Source organism: Vanacampus margaritifer, chromosome 13 (assembly GCF_051991255.1).
Source record: "Vanacampus margaritifer isolate UIUO_Vmar chromosome 13, RoL_Vmar_1.0, whole genome shotgun sequence".
In the NCBI taxonomy this organism is placed as follows: domain Eukaryota; kingdom Metazoa; phylum Chordata; class Actinopteri; order Syngnathiformes; family Syngnathidae; genus Vanacampus; species Vanacampus margaritifer.
Genome location: NC_135444.1, coordinates 5,882,759 through 5,900,016, shown reverse-complemented (window position 1 = coordinate 5,900,016; position 17,258 = coordinate 5,882,759). Strand labels below are relative to the sequence as shown.

General features: G+C 39.2%; 1 protein-coding gene across 3 annotated transcripts in view; it reads right to left on the bottom strand.

The window, feature by feature from the left end:
* Positions 1 to 17,258, bottom strand: part of hmcn1 (hemicentin 1) — a 94,156-nt gene that overhangs the window by 33,841 nt on the left and 43,057 nt on the right. For all 3 annotated transcript variants that reach the window (XM_077583200.1, XM_077583202.1, XM_077583201.1), the window contains exons 27-51: positions 17,114 to 17,244; positions 16,050 to 16,197; positions 15,572 to 15,698; positions 15,331 to 15,485; positions 14,895 to 15,173; positions 14,426 to 14,707; positions 13,283 to 13,391; positions 13,042 to 13,211; positions 12,681 to 12,835; positions 11,975 to 12,098; positions 11,696 to 11,797; positions 9,469 to 9,645; positions 9,177 to 9,328; positions 8,784 to 8,907; positions 5,742 to 5,917; positions 5,232 to 5,328; positions 4,989 to 5,111; positions 4,636 to 4,791; positions 2,968 to 3,249; positions 2,726 to 2,893; positions 1,964 to 2,077; positions 1,790 to 1,876; positions 1,068 to 1,259; positions 814 to 987; positions 550 to 663 (exon numbers count right to left, since the gene is read on the bottom strand). In XM_077583200.1, the coding sequence (XP_077439326.1) occupies positions 550 to 663; positions 814 to 987; positions 1,068 to 1,259; positions 1,790 to 1,876; positions 1,964 to 2,077; positions 2,726 to 2,893; positions 2,968 to 3,249; positions 4,636 to 4,791; positions 4,989 to 5,111; positions 5,232 to 5,328; positions 5,742 to 5,917; positions 8,784 to 8,907; positions 9,177 to 9,328; positions 9,469 to 9,645; positions 11,696 to 11,797; positions 11,975 to 12,098; positions 12,681 to 12,835; positions 13,042 to 13,211; positions 13,283 to 13,391; positions 14,426 to 14,707; positions 14,895 to 15,173; positions 15,331 to 15,485; positions 15,572 to 15,698; positions 16,050 to 16,197; positions 17,114 to 17,244 (3,918 nt within the window). The remainder of the gene's footprint in view (positions 1 to 549; positions 664 to 813; positions 988 to 1,067; positions 1,260 to 1,789; positions 1,877 to 1,963; positions 2,078 to 2,725; positions 2,894 to 2,967; positions 3,250 to 4,635; positions 4,792 to 4,988; positions 5,112 to 5,231; positions 5,329 to 5,741; positions 5,918 to 8,783; positions 8,908 to 9,176; positions 9,329 to 9,468; positions 9,646 to 11,695; positions 11,798 to 11,974; positions 12,099 to 12,680; positions 12,836 to 13,041; positions 13,212 to 13,282; positions 13,392 to 14,425; positions 14,708 to 14,894; positions 15,174 to 15,330; positions 15,486 to 15,571; positions 15,699 to 16,049; positions 16,198 to 17,113; positions 17,245 to 17,258) is intronic.

Sequence of the window (17,258 nt, the reverse complement as noted above, 5' to 3'; positions counted from 1 at the left end):
GCACTATGAAATGTAAAAAATATTGGAAGAAATGGAAATGTTTTGTTAACAAGTAATCATTTAAGTAGTGAACACTACTGTATAGACCAGGAGTTGTAAATTGGATTATAATGCTGGATGCCCCCCCCCCCATTTTTTTGTTTTGTGTGTGTGTGTGTGTGTGTGTGTGCGTGCGTGCGTGCGTGCGTGCGTGCGTGCGTGCGTGCGCTAAGTCGGTCTCTTGATTTTTGTTATTTGCAGTTTGACACAAACTTGACACAAGCAGTTTGACACAAGCACAACACAAAGTAAAAAAAAAAAAAGAAAGAAACATGCATTTTACAAAGTCATTTTACAGATAAGAATATTTAGATATACAGTAAAACCATGTGAACATAAAGGTTAAACTAAATGTATTATGTTCATTTAAAATTTTAAAAAGTTGTTTACTGTATTTTTTACAGAATTTCTCTGGCAACCACAGCTGCCAGTTTTCTTTTGCGTAAAAACTACAGGTTTAAAAAAAATTTTTTTTTTACAGTGTACAATGTATTCCTGGCGTGAACTCACCATATACTTTGACATCATAGTGCTTTAGTGTCTCTCCAGCCTCATTAGTGGCAACACAAGTGTATCGCCCTGCATCCTCTTCTTTTGCATTAAGAATCTGCAGGGTTCGGCCACCTGGGAAAGGACAAATAAAGGAACTTCAGAATGTGAATGTGTACAATGTTTAGGTTATTTAACCATTTTTAACAATACATTACTATAATCAAACGTAGTGAAGTGGCCAGATGTGAAGTGACCCTTGGAAGAATAAAAGGTAGACTTAACCTGGAAGAACTCTGACGTTATGGCTGGACTCGAACAATATGCCATCTTTGAGCCAGGTGATCAATGCAGGCGGATACGACTGAACTTCACACACCAGTGAGGTGGGGCTACTCAAGGTAACCGTCACCTCTTCTGCCGAGCCATCCAGTCCTGACCCAGCAATGGTGGGAGAAACTGGCGAGAATAGAAGAAAGAACACGGCAACATTTTAATTCAGTAACTGACTGATCCTCTGCGGATTCCTGTCTATGTACCCAGGACATTGAGGTTAAAATGGCGGCTGCGATCCCCTGCGTTGTTCGATGCAAGGCAGCTATATCTCCCAGTGTCGGCCACTTGCACGGCAGAAATTATGAGGAAACGGCCATGAGACAGGACATTGTGGCGTCTGTCAGGCAGTAATTGTTTCCCATCCTTTAGCCATGTAATTTCTGGAATGGGGTTACCTAACAAACAAGTAACACAGAGTATTAGACAGTGTTGGGATGTACGAGGTGTCTCAAAAAAGTTTCAGAACTGCTGTGACAAAAGATATATTCCAAACCCAAACTAAACTATAAGATATTTTCCACTTCAATGTCGCCAAATGATTAACCAGAAAATTATCCTGTGAATTTTGCTTCGTTCAGTGCGTGAGAAGAGGCTAGGGTTGTGCCAGGACAACGCCCAGAGCATCCCGCAGCTCCTCGCCGAGAAGAATGTTGCCACTCTGAAGCAACCTCCCTTGCACCAGACCTGACTCTGCGTGATTTTTTTTCTCTTTCTAAAAAGGGTTGACAAGGAGACACATTTTGAACAGGATGATATCAAGATGGCCGTTACGATGCAAAGAATCCCGGAAGAGTCCTTCCAGGGCTGCATGAAATTGAGCAGAAAAGGGTGAAAAAGACGGCAGCGAGATGGGAAATTTTAAGTTTTTAGTTTGGATTTGAAATGCATCTTTTCAGACACAAATTTTAAATATAATGTGCTTTACCTGAGGCATCACAGGTCAGAGTAATATTGTGCCTCTCCATCACTTTTGTGTCCGTAACACTTCCTTCATCAACAATACTTGGTGGAACTGGTTGTGATGAGTTAAAAATGTGTTTAAAAATCATTAATGTCTCCATATGAACAAAAAGTAGTCAGACTACTACTATTCAATTACCAAGGATGTTAAGGTCAAAATTTTTCTTTTCCTCTCCAGCACTGTTGGATGCGATGCAGGTGTACCTCCCAGCGTCCTCAACTGCAGCATGCATTAGACGCAGGCTACGCCCACCTAGACGATAAACACATTAAATTAATTAGGATTATTTGTCAACCAGCAATGTTTAGACTTTGTCCTTCACTCCCAAAAACATATTTATATGTTTTTTTTTTAATGCTAGAGTATACAGCTTCTGACATGAAGCGGCAAAAGCAATGGTATTTATTACAAAAAAATGCCAGCAGGTGGAAGCAGAGTATAAGAGATCAGCAAGGGCCATGTTGCAACATGTTTTTTTCCCCAGTGTTTTCAACAGGTTTGTGAATAATGGTAAATCTTAACTATGTTCTAATGCTAATTGCTGCAAAACGGAAACAGATAGAAATATATATTTTTCCTGATGAAAGAAGACTCTAATCTTTCTTTGGTAGGTTCCATGTTTTTATTGCTATGGAACAGAATATTCTGAGGGATTTGCAAAATCAGACAAAATCCAGCATAACAGCCGGGAGCGAAGGGGCTTGCTTTAGTGAAAATGGCTGAGAGTGAATTCCTAAATAGTACACAATATCTTAATATTGTAGTCTGTTCATAGTAAATCTTCTAGAAATTGGGCGGTCAAGCTTTCAGCTGTAAAAACAATCATTGACTTCTATGATAAGGTTCAAGACTACAGAGTATCATCAGAGAATTCATGTTGCATTACTAAATGAAGTGTACCTGAGAGAACACGAACAGAACTGGTCCCTCTGATTGCTTGACCATCCTTCAGCCAGGTGATGGCAGGAAGAGGAATACCTGAAGCCTCACAGCTCAGAGCCACGGGATTCTTCACAACAACACTGACATTTTCTGGGAACCGAACTTCACCAATGATAGTTGGAGGGACTGGAAAAAGCAAAGTAAAAAAGTCAACAAAAGCACACTGCAATTAGACGACACAAATAGGGCTTACTTCATACCATGCACACTGATGTCATACTTGGTGTCTGCCTGCCCTGCCACATTAACAGCAATACAGGTGTAGCGTCCCGTGTCTGAAATTTTAGCATCTTCAATCTGAAGCAGCCTTCCCTCATTAAGAAGCTTAGCACCATGCAAGCCTGTGATGGGCCGTCCATCTTTCAGCCAGGTGACCGCTGGCCGTGGCACGCCATCTGCAGCACACTGTAGGGTCACATCACCTCCTTTTGTCACGACGACACCATCAGAGTCACCCTCGCTATGTTGGATGGAAGGGCGGACTAAAGTGAAAAGAGCAAAAAAGTTGGTACGTACATGTTTGTTTAAAGAATATACACTGCTCCAAAAATATAAACAAATGAAGTGCTCCCTTAATTGTTTAGATTTTTTTAGCAGTACATACAGTGGCACTCTGAAAATATTTCGAAAAAAGTTGCCTGGTTCTCCAAAATTTTCAAAGTCAACTTTTTTCAAGTCAACTTTCTTCGAAATATTTTCAGAGTGCCACTTCCCGTGGGTTAGGGTTAGGGTTAGGGTTAGGGTTATAGGGTTATAGGGTTATACATAGCATATACATTGCTCAAAACAATTAAGGGAACACTTTGTTCCTTTAATACATGTTTCTAAGAGGCAACTCTTGTAGTTTCTCATGTAGTTCATACAATGGCTTGCAAAAGTATTAAACCCCATTGAACTTTTTGACCCTTGCTACATATCAGGCTTCAAACAAAGATATAAAATTACACACAGGTTGACTATTTATCATCTAGGTCACCATTACATCATTTAGAAATCATCAGAGACTTTGTGGAGTCAGTTGGCTGAGAGAAAAGGGGGTGGATTAATTACAGATGTCCTACATTTCACTTTTTTATTTGTAAAAAAAAAAAAAAGAAAAGAAAAAAAAAGTTAACAGTATTGTATAAATTTAATTTTGTTTCAGTTCACGATTAGGTCCCAGTTGGTATTCGATTTTTCAGCACCCCCCCCCCCCCCCCAAAAAAAAAAGTCTTAAGTCTTTTTTCCTCCCCAAGATGGCGCCCTGAGTTGGCAGCCATCATCAAGAGCTTGTCTAGAGCTCTGCAGCTGCTTTTGTGTGTGTTTGTTTTGATCTTTATTTGTTGTCCTTTGTGTGGACCCGTTGTGGAATGTTTTCAGCGTTTTGGCAGTAAAATTCATCAAAGGAGAATATCGGTGCTTGATGCAATGCGCCTTTTAAGAATTAATGCACCAGCACTGATTTTAATGGGAGGCATGTTGGCACTTCTGATTTTTGTTGATTAAGTAGTAGCATTTTTCACAGCCCCATTTTGTTCAGCGGATAAGTTTTAAAACATGTTTAAAATATCATATGAATTTCATTCCACTTCACGATTGTATCCCACTTGGGGTTGGTTCTTCCGACAAGAAAACCCAATTTTTTTGGTGTTTGTTATTTCTCTTTTAAGCCTGAAATGGTGGAAAAGGTCAAAAAGTTATACTTTTGCAAGGCACTATACAGTATATTTATACTGTACAATATTAAATTAACAGATATTTCAGTTGTTTTCATATTTCAACCACTATTTTATTGAACTGGGACAAATTACAGATATAATTTGCAATGAATGAATTTGTCTTGACTGAAACAATAAATGCATGCCTCAGATCAGTTAGTGTGTACAAACCATAAACCTGCAGGCTGTATTCCTTGGATGTGCTGCCGGCTACACTCGAAGCCGTACAGACATAGGAAGCCGCGTCCGCCCTCTCAGCATTGGAAATCTGCAGCTGTCGACCTCCTGACAAAACCCTGAGCCGCTCGCCAGACTGGAGTGTCGCACCTGGAACGCAAGCAGTTATGAAAAGTGGGAATCTTCTATAAATGCATTTTAGTGTTGCTTACATGGTGGTTTAGTTAGAATTATTACGGTATATAAGTAACAGAATGGTAATGGCAAATATCAAAAACAAAGTAAGTAAAGGTAATGTATTATTGGTATTATTGTTACTTGAACGCCACATATAATCTCAAACTTACCATCCTTTCTCCAGTTTAGACTGGGAGGTGGTATTCCACTGGATTCACACACAAGTGTGATGAGACTTCCTTCAACCACTGTGAGTGGTGAAACATCTTCAGAGCCTCGAATACTTGGAGAAACTGTAGCAGTGAAAAAGCCACTCACTACTTAATCAACAATACAGGTGCATTTCACTGAGCGCTAAAGGAAAAAGACACACACACTTTTCCAGCAACATACAGACAAAAAAGAGAACTCACCCCATACAATCACATTATAGTTCTTCTCTGTCTTGCCAGCAATGTTTGTGGCCTCACAGGTATACCTGCCTGAGTCCTGCACCTGAGCACTGTCAACCTAGCAACCGGATTCACACAGAAACAATTAGCTCCATACAAACGCTGATGTTGCAAATTACAAGACACAAATAATGAGACACCAGACCTTTACACCTTTCATGCATTGATAAAATATGGAAATTGAGAATTTGTCAATCCCTACACTCTTCTGGAAAGACTTTCCACAAGATTTTCGAATGTATCTATGGTAATATTTGTGTCCATTCATCCAGAAGAACATTTCTGAGGACATGAGAAATGGCCTCACGTACAATCTCTAGTTCATTCTAAAAGTGTTTGATACTACGTTTTCCCACACCAAACCAATTGATTAAGGTTTGTCCCTATAATACATACAGTATATTAAACAAAAAGTGTGAGAGTTTATTCAGTTGGCTATTTTTTAGTTGTCTGCTTTGTAATATTTCGTACCTTGAGCAAACTCCCATCTCCTGAGCGAGTCAGACCAGGTTTCCTGAATAGTGGGCGGCCATCTTTGCGCCACGCCAGAGCGGGTGGGGGAATGGCATCACTCAGACAGTGCAGCTCCACAGGACTGCCGAGCATCACGGTGGCGTTCATTTCCTCACCCTTGATATTGGGTGGCACTGGGGAAGATACATGTGCATATTTTCAAAGGAAAATGCCTGACACAGGAGATTAGATTAAATGCATGTACGCACTATTGTTACACAAAACTAAGCATTATGAAGTTTAGGAAGGCAGGAAAAAATGTCATACTGAATTCCATGATTAGTTTACAAAGTTTCATAAAGTCCAGACATACACTTTTCTTTTGTATTACAATTTTTTGTTATCTGAGGGTGTGATCTTACTTGATATATGATCTTTTAATGTGGGCATCTGGTCTTTATCTTGTGCCACACTAGTTGCAACAATAAACTTATTCGACAATTGTGTGTGCATTTACAGTCAGGGCAGCCTCTTTACTCTACCTTATATTATCCCTTCATCCATTTCTATGTCGCTTTCAATTGTATGATAGCACTTAACTATTTAAGCATTGTAGTCTTTACTCATTACTTTTACTTACTCATTATTCATTACTTTTTCTACATTGATTATTTCTCCTCACAAGACTCTTTGGTTGTGTGTTTAAATATGGTCTGATTGATAAAATGACTGCAAGGCAATTTCCTCTGCCTTTTGGACTAACAGAAAACAAGTCATTGGGGAAAGATTCAAACAGGCCCTCAACTCAGTATTTAGCCAGAAGCAGGAAGCTGCTGTAGAATGGTAGCAATTACCACAGAAAATCTTCCTTTATGTCAAGCTGTTCTTGATCTTTCAGAAGAAACGCACACCATGTGGATGTTTGCATTACGCATACGTCCAGTGCCTGTTTAAACAGACATAGGAGGGACATAGACGCGTGTGGCCTCCATGATTCCCAAAACTGCATGCCTTATGTTGCCAAAGTGACATCCGCTTTGATTGGACTTGTATACGCCATCATGTTCAGCTCCCTGCAGGAAGCTGACAATGTTTATTGAAAAGCTAAGCTTATTCTGGCCGCACTTCCTCTCAGTACGCATGCTTTTCAAGAACCCTGTGATACGCCACCAGCGTGATCTGGCGGTCTGGCGGAAGACAAAGTGCAGTCTGATGTCAGTAGCAATTTGTCAGTAAAACAAAGAATGAAAGGTTGGAAAAGGAACAGTGGAACAAACAGCGCTGTTGCTGCTTGCTCTTCTGTGCTTGCCAAGACCTTTTATATCATTTATCATCATCAGACATTTTTTACTGATATTTTGAATACTTTAACACAGCACATTTCTGGCTCAAAATATATCAGAGCAGATCAATGTCAGATGCTCATACTTGTAGACATGCTATTTCTTCAAATATCCACAAACAACACTTTTGCAAAACCATACAGCTTTATAATTAATGTAGTTTCGTCAAATCCCTTTCTTGACGTAATGGTGCTTGTTACACCAAGACAATTTAAAATTTACATTTGATGTTATGGCTGTGATATTTTCTCAGCATTTCGGCAATGTACTTCACACATTAAAGATGCCTAAATCTGTAGTCAAACTCTGATTTTGTTTTTAACGGTTAAAATCAAAATAATTTTTTTCCCATTGTTTTATGAATAATGGTCAAAATGAGTCATTTAAGTTTAATTTAATTTAATTTTCATTTAAGTTTGATATCTACGGTTTATCAATTGTATGCAACAGCTGTTTGAAATAAAAATCTGATTTAGGTTTCAATTGTGACGTTAAAACACTACTCACTATTTAAGAAACTGTCCACTTTGTGGTTGGTATACACCCACTCAACAGAAGAAAAACAAGATGAGCGTTTTATGCAAGGCTAAACTTTGTATCACCCGCTAACCTCAGAGTTGACGACTAAATGGCTTCAATTTATTTTTGGAGACATTCCCAAGCATTTCAGAACCAGGCTAGTGCTGTGTTCGGACACATTTTGTGGAAGATGACTTTGTAAACACCATGCTGGTTAGTTACCCCTCTTCAAACAAGCCGTACTACTAGTAATCTTATCACATTATCAGCGCATTTGGTCACTGCTAGCATGAACAGCCATTGAAACAATTACATCTAGAATTTGTTTATCCAGCAGAGGTAGAAAATCCAGGTCCAGAAAGTAAAAACCCTGCCACAGTTTGGCTTTAGCCATTGATGCTAGCTGGCTAGCTAGCACCCTAGCAGGTAAACAAGCACCATGGGAACCAGCTAGGGAGCTATCTAGCTAGCACCTGGGGGTAAAGACAAACTGTGACTGGGTTTTTACTTTCTGGACCTGGATTTGCCACCTCTGTTAATATCAGTCAGATTTAAGGTCTCTCTCGCGGTTTTCATGATTACTTCACATTACATCAGTAGGGTAAGGTTAACTCTGTCTCTCGATGGTCTAAACACAGCTCATATTCCTTGTTAGTGGGTGAATCCTCCAACACTTGGTGATTTTGCTTCACAGTGAGCCCACATCGAAGGGTCAAAATGCAAATATAAACGCTTGGCCACTACAAGCCTCCAAGATAGAGCGTGCTCCCAATCAGAGAAAATCTGGTTTCCATATTCAAATTAAGGAGAACAGCAACCCAATTGGAGCAAAGCTCCTTTATAAGTCAAGTATAAATGGGAAAATCCAGCACTCTTATCTGCTAGGCATTTTAGAATAACTAGAATAGCTTTAAAAGGGAATCCTGGGTATTTCCAATACAAATTTACTGGCAAAACTGATAAAAGTACATAAAAGCTTACAACAAGGTAAAATAGGTGTGGCATGGGAGCTTTTACCATTTTTTTTATTTAAATTTTTTTTAAATAATGCACCGACAAGAATCACATGTACCACTTAAGATATCCTAGGTGCCACCATTGACAAATGGACCAAACTTTGATGGACACTGTTAAATAAGACACTGTGGGTGAAGATTAACAAGGAACATATTAAACAACCAATAAATGGTGGACTCACCGTAAACCCTCAAATCATAATCTCGCTGTTGCTCTCCTCCAGCGTTGACAGCAACACAGGTATACCTGCCCATGTCACTCACCTGTGCACTGCTCAGAGACAACACCTTGCCACCAGACAAAACCTGAGGGACAGCTACAGTTAATAAGTGTCTGTGTCTGACTATCATCATGGGTTAATGATAATAATAATACTAAATTGACTTAATGTCTTTTATTCATTCTGTATAATGCACTACTATTAACACTGCCAACTCTCCAAGTTCCAATACATATTAAGCTTTTATAGCCGTCTTTGGTAGTGGATGAGAGCAATTTGTGAATCGACCACAACCAAGTTTTGTGTCACGTGATCTTGTTTGTTTAAACATAATAAAATATACAAAAAAACAACCTGTATGCCATGGGATACACTCGTCACAGGGCTGCCATCTTTGAGCCATGTGAGACTTGGTAATGGCACTCCAGTAGCCTCACATTCCAGTCTGCCAGGCTCATTCACTACTACGGTTATTGTACCACCTCGGCTAGAGATGACTGGAGGCACTGCATAAGAAAGTCAAATATATATTTTTTAGATTTACTGCATACTGTCAACGCATAATAGCAGTCTGAATTTTTTACTGATCCAAGCAGACAAAAGATCAGACAACATCTGCTGTAATTGGCAAAAAAAAGACACTGACCGAACACCTGCAAGCTGTGGGACATCTCGGCAACTCCAGCCAAGTTGATTGCTACACATCTGTATATCCCGGCATCAGATAACTGAGTTCTTTCAATCTCCAACACCTGGCCACGTTTCAGCATGGTCACCCCAGCTGCACTTGTCAGAGGTCGACCGTCTTTGTACCATGTTATTGCTATGACACAAAAGATTTTGTGTGAATATTAAGTGGCAAGTATTTCCCCTGATGATATTGTGTATCCACATTACTTATTGTATGAATGAGTATGTCTATGTGTACACAGGAAATAATGTAGAGTACATTTTACTCTAATCAGAGTCTTAGTCCCACTCTAAACAGAATAAAATTTACACTTGGAAGAGAGTAAAATATTACCACAAAAAAAGGAAAAAGTCACTCAAGGCAGTAACAAATCCACAACATCTTGGATATAAGTGAACAGTAAGAGTGGCATAGCTCAGGTGATAAAGTGGCGATCTCCCAAGCTGAAGGTCGTGAATTCGTTTCCCAACCCTTGTGTAACGTTTTCCTTTTAATAAACTAGTAAAATTCTGTCAAAATCTCACCTTGCAAAATAAATTTTTCGAATTTCTGAGTGAAAAATCTTTACTAGTTTTTTTTTTTTCATGGGATTGGCAAATTCTCTTGTACACACTAAAAATACTGAGTACATTTTACTGTGAATATTTTACTCTGTTTAGAGAGGGTCCAAATAGCCTCTGTTTAGAGTAAAATTTACCCTACAGAATTTACTTTAAACTCTGAGTGAAAAATGCTAGAACAGAAAATGTTCGAAGCATCGGCCCGATACGATCCTGGTATCAGTACTGGCCCATCCCTAGATTTAATGTCACATAACACTATTTCCAAAGTTTTTGAGTTACTGCTGGTTTGCCAATATATAGTGTGGAAAACACAATAGTCCTCAATTTATATTTATGTGACAGTGACAGGGTATTGCAATTTTAATATTTTATTTCACCTTATTTCAAGGTATTGTTATTTGCGACTGTGGCCAACTTGTGGCCGAACTAGAAATTAGAAATAAGAATAGAAAATTGCCATTAACTCATTTGCCTCAAAGATGCATAAATATGTTCTATTTTAAATATTACCATGCTCCCAAAGACATATTTATGTGTTTTTTTTTAAATGTTTATTTATGCTAGAGCATACAGAAGGCTTTGATGCAAATATTATACTTAATGAAAAACTAACAAATTAACTAAAACTAAAATTGATCAAACATTTTCAATAATCAATTAAAAAAAGAAAGAAAATTATTTAAAAAACAAAACAAAAATGAAACTAACAGCTATGATTATATCGAAAATGTCCTTCATTCTCGCCTTTGTCAATTATTATTAACTCATTCAATCCTAAAAACGTATAAATATGTTTTTAATATTTTGTCTTTCACTCCCCAAAACATATTTATACATTTTTTTTATGCTAGAGCATACAGAAGGCTTTGATGCAGCTTCTGACCTGAAGAAGTCGCTTAAAGCAATGACAGTTATTACAAAAAATGGCCAGCAGGTGGCAGCAGAGTATAAGAGATCAGCCAGGGTCATGTTGCAACAAGCTCATTCCCCCACTGTTTTAAACAGGTTTGAGAATATTGATGAAACTTAGCTATATTTTAATGCTTAACGCTGCAACGGAAACAGATAGAAATATACTTTCTTTTGGATGAAAGAAGAGACTCTAATCTTTCTTTTGGTAGGTTCCATGTTTTTATAGCAATTGGTATTTGGTTTCAGTATGTGGTGAACTACTCTAGAGTTGAGTACTTGTACTAGCATCAGTCTGAAAAAATGTAACCCGAAAATCCCTTGTAAAAACTGACAAAAATAGTTTGGCACCTTGATTTTAAGGGATAAGTTATATCTCAAAGTTTGCAGAAGTTGCGTAACATGACATTTTTACATTTTATTATTTCACAGACCCCGGTAGATCTGGAATGCAACATTAGATCCAAAATACAAACACATCCCTGCAAAAGTCTTCCATTATGCTGGAATGTGAGTGCTTATCTGTACAGTACACGCTACAGTGCATGGAAAGAATAGCAGTGGGAACAGAATGAAGTCACCCTTAGGGAGTCATCTGAGATCAATTTTCTGCTGATACATTCATGGAAAGGCCAAGGCTACAGCACGGGTCAGTCGAAACTGTGCCTTTGAACTGGAGAAGAAGACAGGAGTGTGCTTGTGAGTCTCACCAGGTACTGGACTGCCTGTGGCCTTGCACTCAAGCTCAGCAGAAAAGCCTGACAGGATGGTCTGGTTGACGATCTCCCCAGAGGCTGAGATTGTGGGGGGCACTGAGGAACACACACACACACACACACACACACGCACACACACACACACACACACACACACACACACAGAGTTAAATACCGTAAAGGAACGATGCAACAGATGAGTGAAGAGGAATGCATGACAACAAACGGGAGGAAAGAAGATGTGGAGGAGTCAACACTATATTGTTCCGTTACCATGGACACTGAGCCGTATGTTTTTTTGAGCTTCGCCAGCAGCATTTGTGGCCAGACAGGTATATTTCCCAGAATCCTCTTGTCTTGCCCCCGTGACCGTTAGCACTTTGCCGGCTGACTCCAGCTGGTGTGCAAAAACACATGCGCACAGACACACAGCAACATACATGTCTAATTATAGTTCAGGTTAAATTGGAAGTTTCACAGTTTGCTCTAGATTTCAGAGATAACAAAGTCTTTCTTCTTTGTGCCAACATACAGCGACTTGAAAAAGTATTCCTAATGTTTGAACTTTTTTCACATTTTAATCTAATCATGATTTAACTTCCTCCACAACTTTATCCCTGACCAGTCTGGTAGTTTCTTTATAATGTTGTTGCTCAGTAATGTTCTCTAATTACTGAGGCCTTCAAAAAGCATGTGAATTTATAATGAGAGTAAATTACAGACAAGTGGACTATTTTTACTAATTCTGTGACTTCTGAGGGCAAATAATGGCACTCAAATCTTTAAAAAAAAATACACTAAAGTGTGTTATTGTATAAGGTCACACAATGTGAAAAAGTTCAAGGGAGTATTAATACTTTTTCAAGGCAGTGTACATATGTATCTTTTTGTTCACTTTGCCCCTTAAATCAAACACACAGACTAAATTTCGATTTTAAATAAACTATGACTATATGTCATACTCAAATAATCAATCAACCTTAAAGTGCTCCTGTGATGTATCAACAGGTAGACCATCTTTAAGCCAGGTAATGGTGGGCGCAGGGATGCCACTGGAGATGCACTCCAGATCGATCGGTTTGTGCAGAACAACTGCACGCTCAGCAGTGCCAGTGGAACGAATCGATGGAGGAACTGGAATAGTTCAGAAGGTAGACTCATTGTCTAGTTTGTAGAACAAGGGAATAGGCAAAATGGCAGTTGGATAAAGTAAGAAAAGAAAGAAAATAGAAATATTCACCCAAAGATTTCCTGCCGCTTGCATTTAGAGTGCATATGTATATAAAATATTTAATACACGACTGTGGAAATTATTTCATGCTATTTGAAGAAACCATTACCTTGTACAACCACATTGAAGTCCTTATCGTGGTCTCCTCCTTCATTGGTGGCCACACATTGAAACTGGCCTGTGTCAGAGACCTGAGCGCGGGGGATAATCAGTCGCCCTCCATTGGCTGAAAGTCGCAGCCCTTCGCCGTGTCTGACTAGTTGCCCATCTTTATACCACCTGAAGATGGAGATCATAGAATGACCTTGTTCATTCGGTGCAACAGCTTTAAAATAAATCTATGGTCTTACTTTATGGCAGGTGCAGGTTGCCCAGTGGCGTGGCAGTCCAGCTCCAGGGGGCTGTTGATTATGACGGTGCTGTCAGTCACCTCATCTCCTCCATCAATTAAAGGTGGCACTTAGGGGAATATATATATATATATATATATTTTTTTAGATAAACTCTCCATGTTGGGATACTGTACAAATCCTCTGGTATTTGTAGCAAGCATTATTTTACACAAGATTGTATCAGTTACATCTGCAAAGCAACTGAGACGAAGGGGTGGTAGTTTCACAGGTGGAACCCAAACACGGAATACATAAAAGATTGAACAATACATAAGTTTAATTAATTCAACTATTTTTTAAGAGTGTTGTCTAAACACTGTATTCTGATGAATACACACCGCTGGGGCTTGGTTCCAAAAAATACCCGCACAAAATGAAATCCGCCAAGTAGTTAGCTTTATGTTTGACATTTATTATAAATGTTTTAAGGCTCACTTTTCTCATTGAGGTATTTACATGTTCTCACATTTCTCTCTTGTTTAAACATTCTCAATGTTCAAACCTACATACATTTTATAAAATACGTACATTACTGTAAAAAATAACCAAATGCAAAATCCGCGAAACAGCAACGCCGCGAAAAGTGAACCGCGTTATAGCGAGGAAACACTGTATAGCGCTTGTAGAAACTGAATAAAGCAGCAAAATCTACCTGTCCATCCCAGAAGGCGGCCATTTTGCCACTTGTTGTCAACTGAAAATCACAGTTGCCCCGGGCTCAAGTAAAAAAGCCAATCACAGCCCAGTTTGCAAATGTCACATGACCAGACAGAAAACAGGTCAGCCGTGATTGGTCGATAGCTGAGACTTGAGCAACTGTGACGTCTTTTTCAGTAGACAGCAAGTGACAAAATGGCCGCCCCCTGAGATGGATAAAAACGGGTAGATTGCGTTGCTTAACTCATGTTCCACTAATGCAATATTAATTATAAAAACATGATTAGGCTAATGTGGCATATTATTGTAATGACAATATTTAGGTTTACTTTCCTTTTAAATAAATGCATGTGTATAATAAATAAATACAATATGTTAATACAATTAAGACAATGTCCACCATAGAGATCATTATATGTCTGCAGAGATGTTATTGGTACATACCCAAAACTCTGACATCATACATGACTTCTGTCTCCCCAGCAATGCTCGTTGCCACACAAACATAGCGTCCTGAGTCTGACACCGTAGCTGACAGAATTTCTATCGTCCTCCCTTGGTCAAGGACTCGGACACTGTATCCATCTTGGACTGGAACTCCGTCCTTCAGCCAGGTAAGGGAAGGGGTGGGGTAGCCAGCAGCCTCACACTCCAAGATGAGAGGCTTACTGAGAACCACCTTTCTTTCAGAAGATCCGCTCTGTCCCCCTGCTATGGAAGGAGGCACTGCGGGTGGACAACGAATGAGAGATTGCAGAAAACGGCTCAGGTTGTCTGATGTTCTATTTCCACTTCAACTTTATCAAACCAGAGTGTAGAATTACTTTAAATTTACCTCTCACAAGCATTCAAAGTGTATGAATATGGTGAAAATAAAATTGCAGTAACTCTGAAAAAAATATTGATTTCTTACAGTAGACATCAAGCTCAAAGCTCTTTTCGGCACTTCCAGACACACTGGTCACCTTGCAGGTGTACTGGCCGGCATCTGACACCTGCACCCGAGGGATCTTCAGGTAACGGCCCTGCTCTACGTACTGAGACTGGCGGCTAGACAAGATGGCCTCTCCTTTTCGGAACCAGGTGATGATGGGTAGTGGTACTCCTCGCGCCTCACACTCAAGCGTGACTACAGTGTCCAGCAGGGCGGTAACTTCTGTGGTTTGGTTACCACTTCTGATGGATGGGGGAACTTGGAAGACAAACAAGTAAAAATGCCATTTTGAAAGCCCTATCAGATGTTGCTGAGAAATTTTCCCAATATTTTCTCCTGCCATCTCGTAAAAAAAGGATTGTCCAAACAATGGGAATGCCTTACCCCCTAATTCATTTTTCAGTGAAACACTCACCGTACACGCTGAGATTGAAGTATTTGGACTGTTTGCCAGCTGTGTTCATGACGCTACATTGATACCTCGCCTGGTCTCCTAGACGAGCACTTTTTATTCTTAAAACTTGACCATGATCAGTAACCTCTATGTTTGGATCCCCAAGGAATACCATCCTGGAAACACGACATAACACAAAGTGAAAGTGAATGAAAGAAGGACTTCATTCATTTTGACCAATATAATATTACTGGGTACTAACTTTCGGTCCTTGTACCACTGGATTGTTGGAAATGGCACTCCTTTCACTTTGCACTCCAACCTGATCTCCTGTTTGAGAATTCCAGACATATCTTGGGGAGAGTTAGACCCTGCAATGGTTGGTGGGACTGTGACACAGATGTAATATGGTTAATGAATCATCCATTTCTCTAGTCTCTATCATGCAGAAATTGAGCCTATACCATTGGATAATATTGACGGGTACAAGATAAATTTACCACTAATCAATCAAATGGGCTGACAGCTTGAAAAACATCACAAGAACACAATCCTGAAATACATGTAGGTGGAGACTAAAAAGCCAAAAAGAGCAAAACTCCACACAGATTATGCACAAATCAAGATTTAAAGACAGCTCCCATCCAGGAACATCTTGTTAATCAAACCAACATGGTGCAGAAAGTACTTTTTTTCCTTTATATTTCATGATTCGTCATTACCTCACTGTTTTTACTCACCCAATACATCCACAAAGAAGTCCTTTTCTGTGCTTCCAGCGACGTTGATGGCTTTACAAGTGTAGTTGCCTGCATCTGCCATTGTTGCCTTCAGTAGTTTTAAGGTCTTCCCCTTATCAACAATCTGAATGCTGTAACTAGCTTCTACCTATTGAACAACATACTGTATTAACTCATTTGCTCCCAAAAACGTATAAAAACGTTCTATTTTAAATGTTTTAAGTGTCTCAAAGACATATTTATATGTTTAATTATTTTTATTTTTTTTAATGCTATAGCATACAGAATGCTTTGATGCAGCCTCTGAACTGTAGAGAACGGGTGAAGCAATGGTAGTAATTACAAAAACGACCAGTAGGTGGCAGCAGAGTATAAGCGATCAATCAGGCCCATGTTGCAAACAAGCTGATTTCCCCACAGTTCAAAACAGATGTTTGAATAATGTTGAAATTTAGCTTTAGTCTAATGCTAATTGCTGCAAAACGGAAACAGATAGAAATATCCTTTTTTCCTGATGAAAGAATGGACTCTAAACTTTCTTTTGGTTGGTTCCATGTTTTTATAGCAAAAAAACACAATATTCTGTGGGCCTTGCAAAATCAGTCAAAATCTAGTAAAACAGCCGAGAGCGAAGGAGGTTGCTTCAGTGAAAATGGCTGGGAGTGAGTTAAACGCACAGCATTAGAAAAATACAAAAGAACAGGCCATTAATGCCTCTACTTTTCTCAGCGGAGTCAGTCACTTATACAACTACTCAATATTGTTCCGTTTTTATGTAAAAAATACCAAGTTTGGCTTTGAAATATTTTAAAGTTGTTAATTAATTGAATTGACCTTTTTCAAATGACCGAGGGGTTAAGGCGATGAAATACAAACCCATTGTTCATGTTCAAATCCTGCCAACAGCATCAATTTTCCAACTTCAAGAAAATCTCAGATCAAAGTGTACTGATGGAATGCTAATAAAAGTCTGCTTGGTGATAACAGCGAAAACCTAAATAAACTCTAAAAGCCCAGGTGTGAAATATGACATAGTTGAAATTGTGCATATTGGTTTTACTTACAAGAACTCCATCTTTGTACCAGGTGATAACTGGGGTCGGGCTTCCTGTTATATCGCAGGCCAAATAGGTGGGCTGGCTCTGAACTACAGACACGTTTCCTGATGCGTCTCTGTCACGGAGTGTTGGGGGCACTGAAAAGCAATAG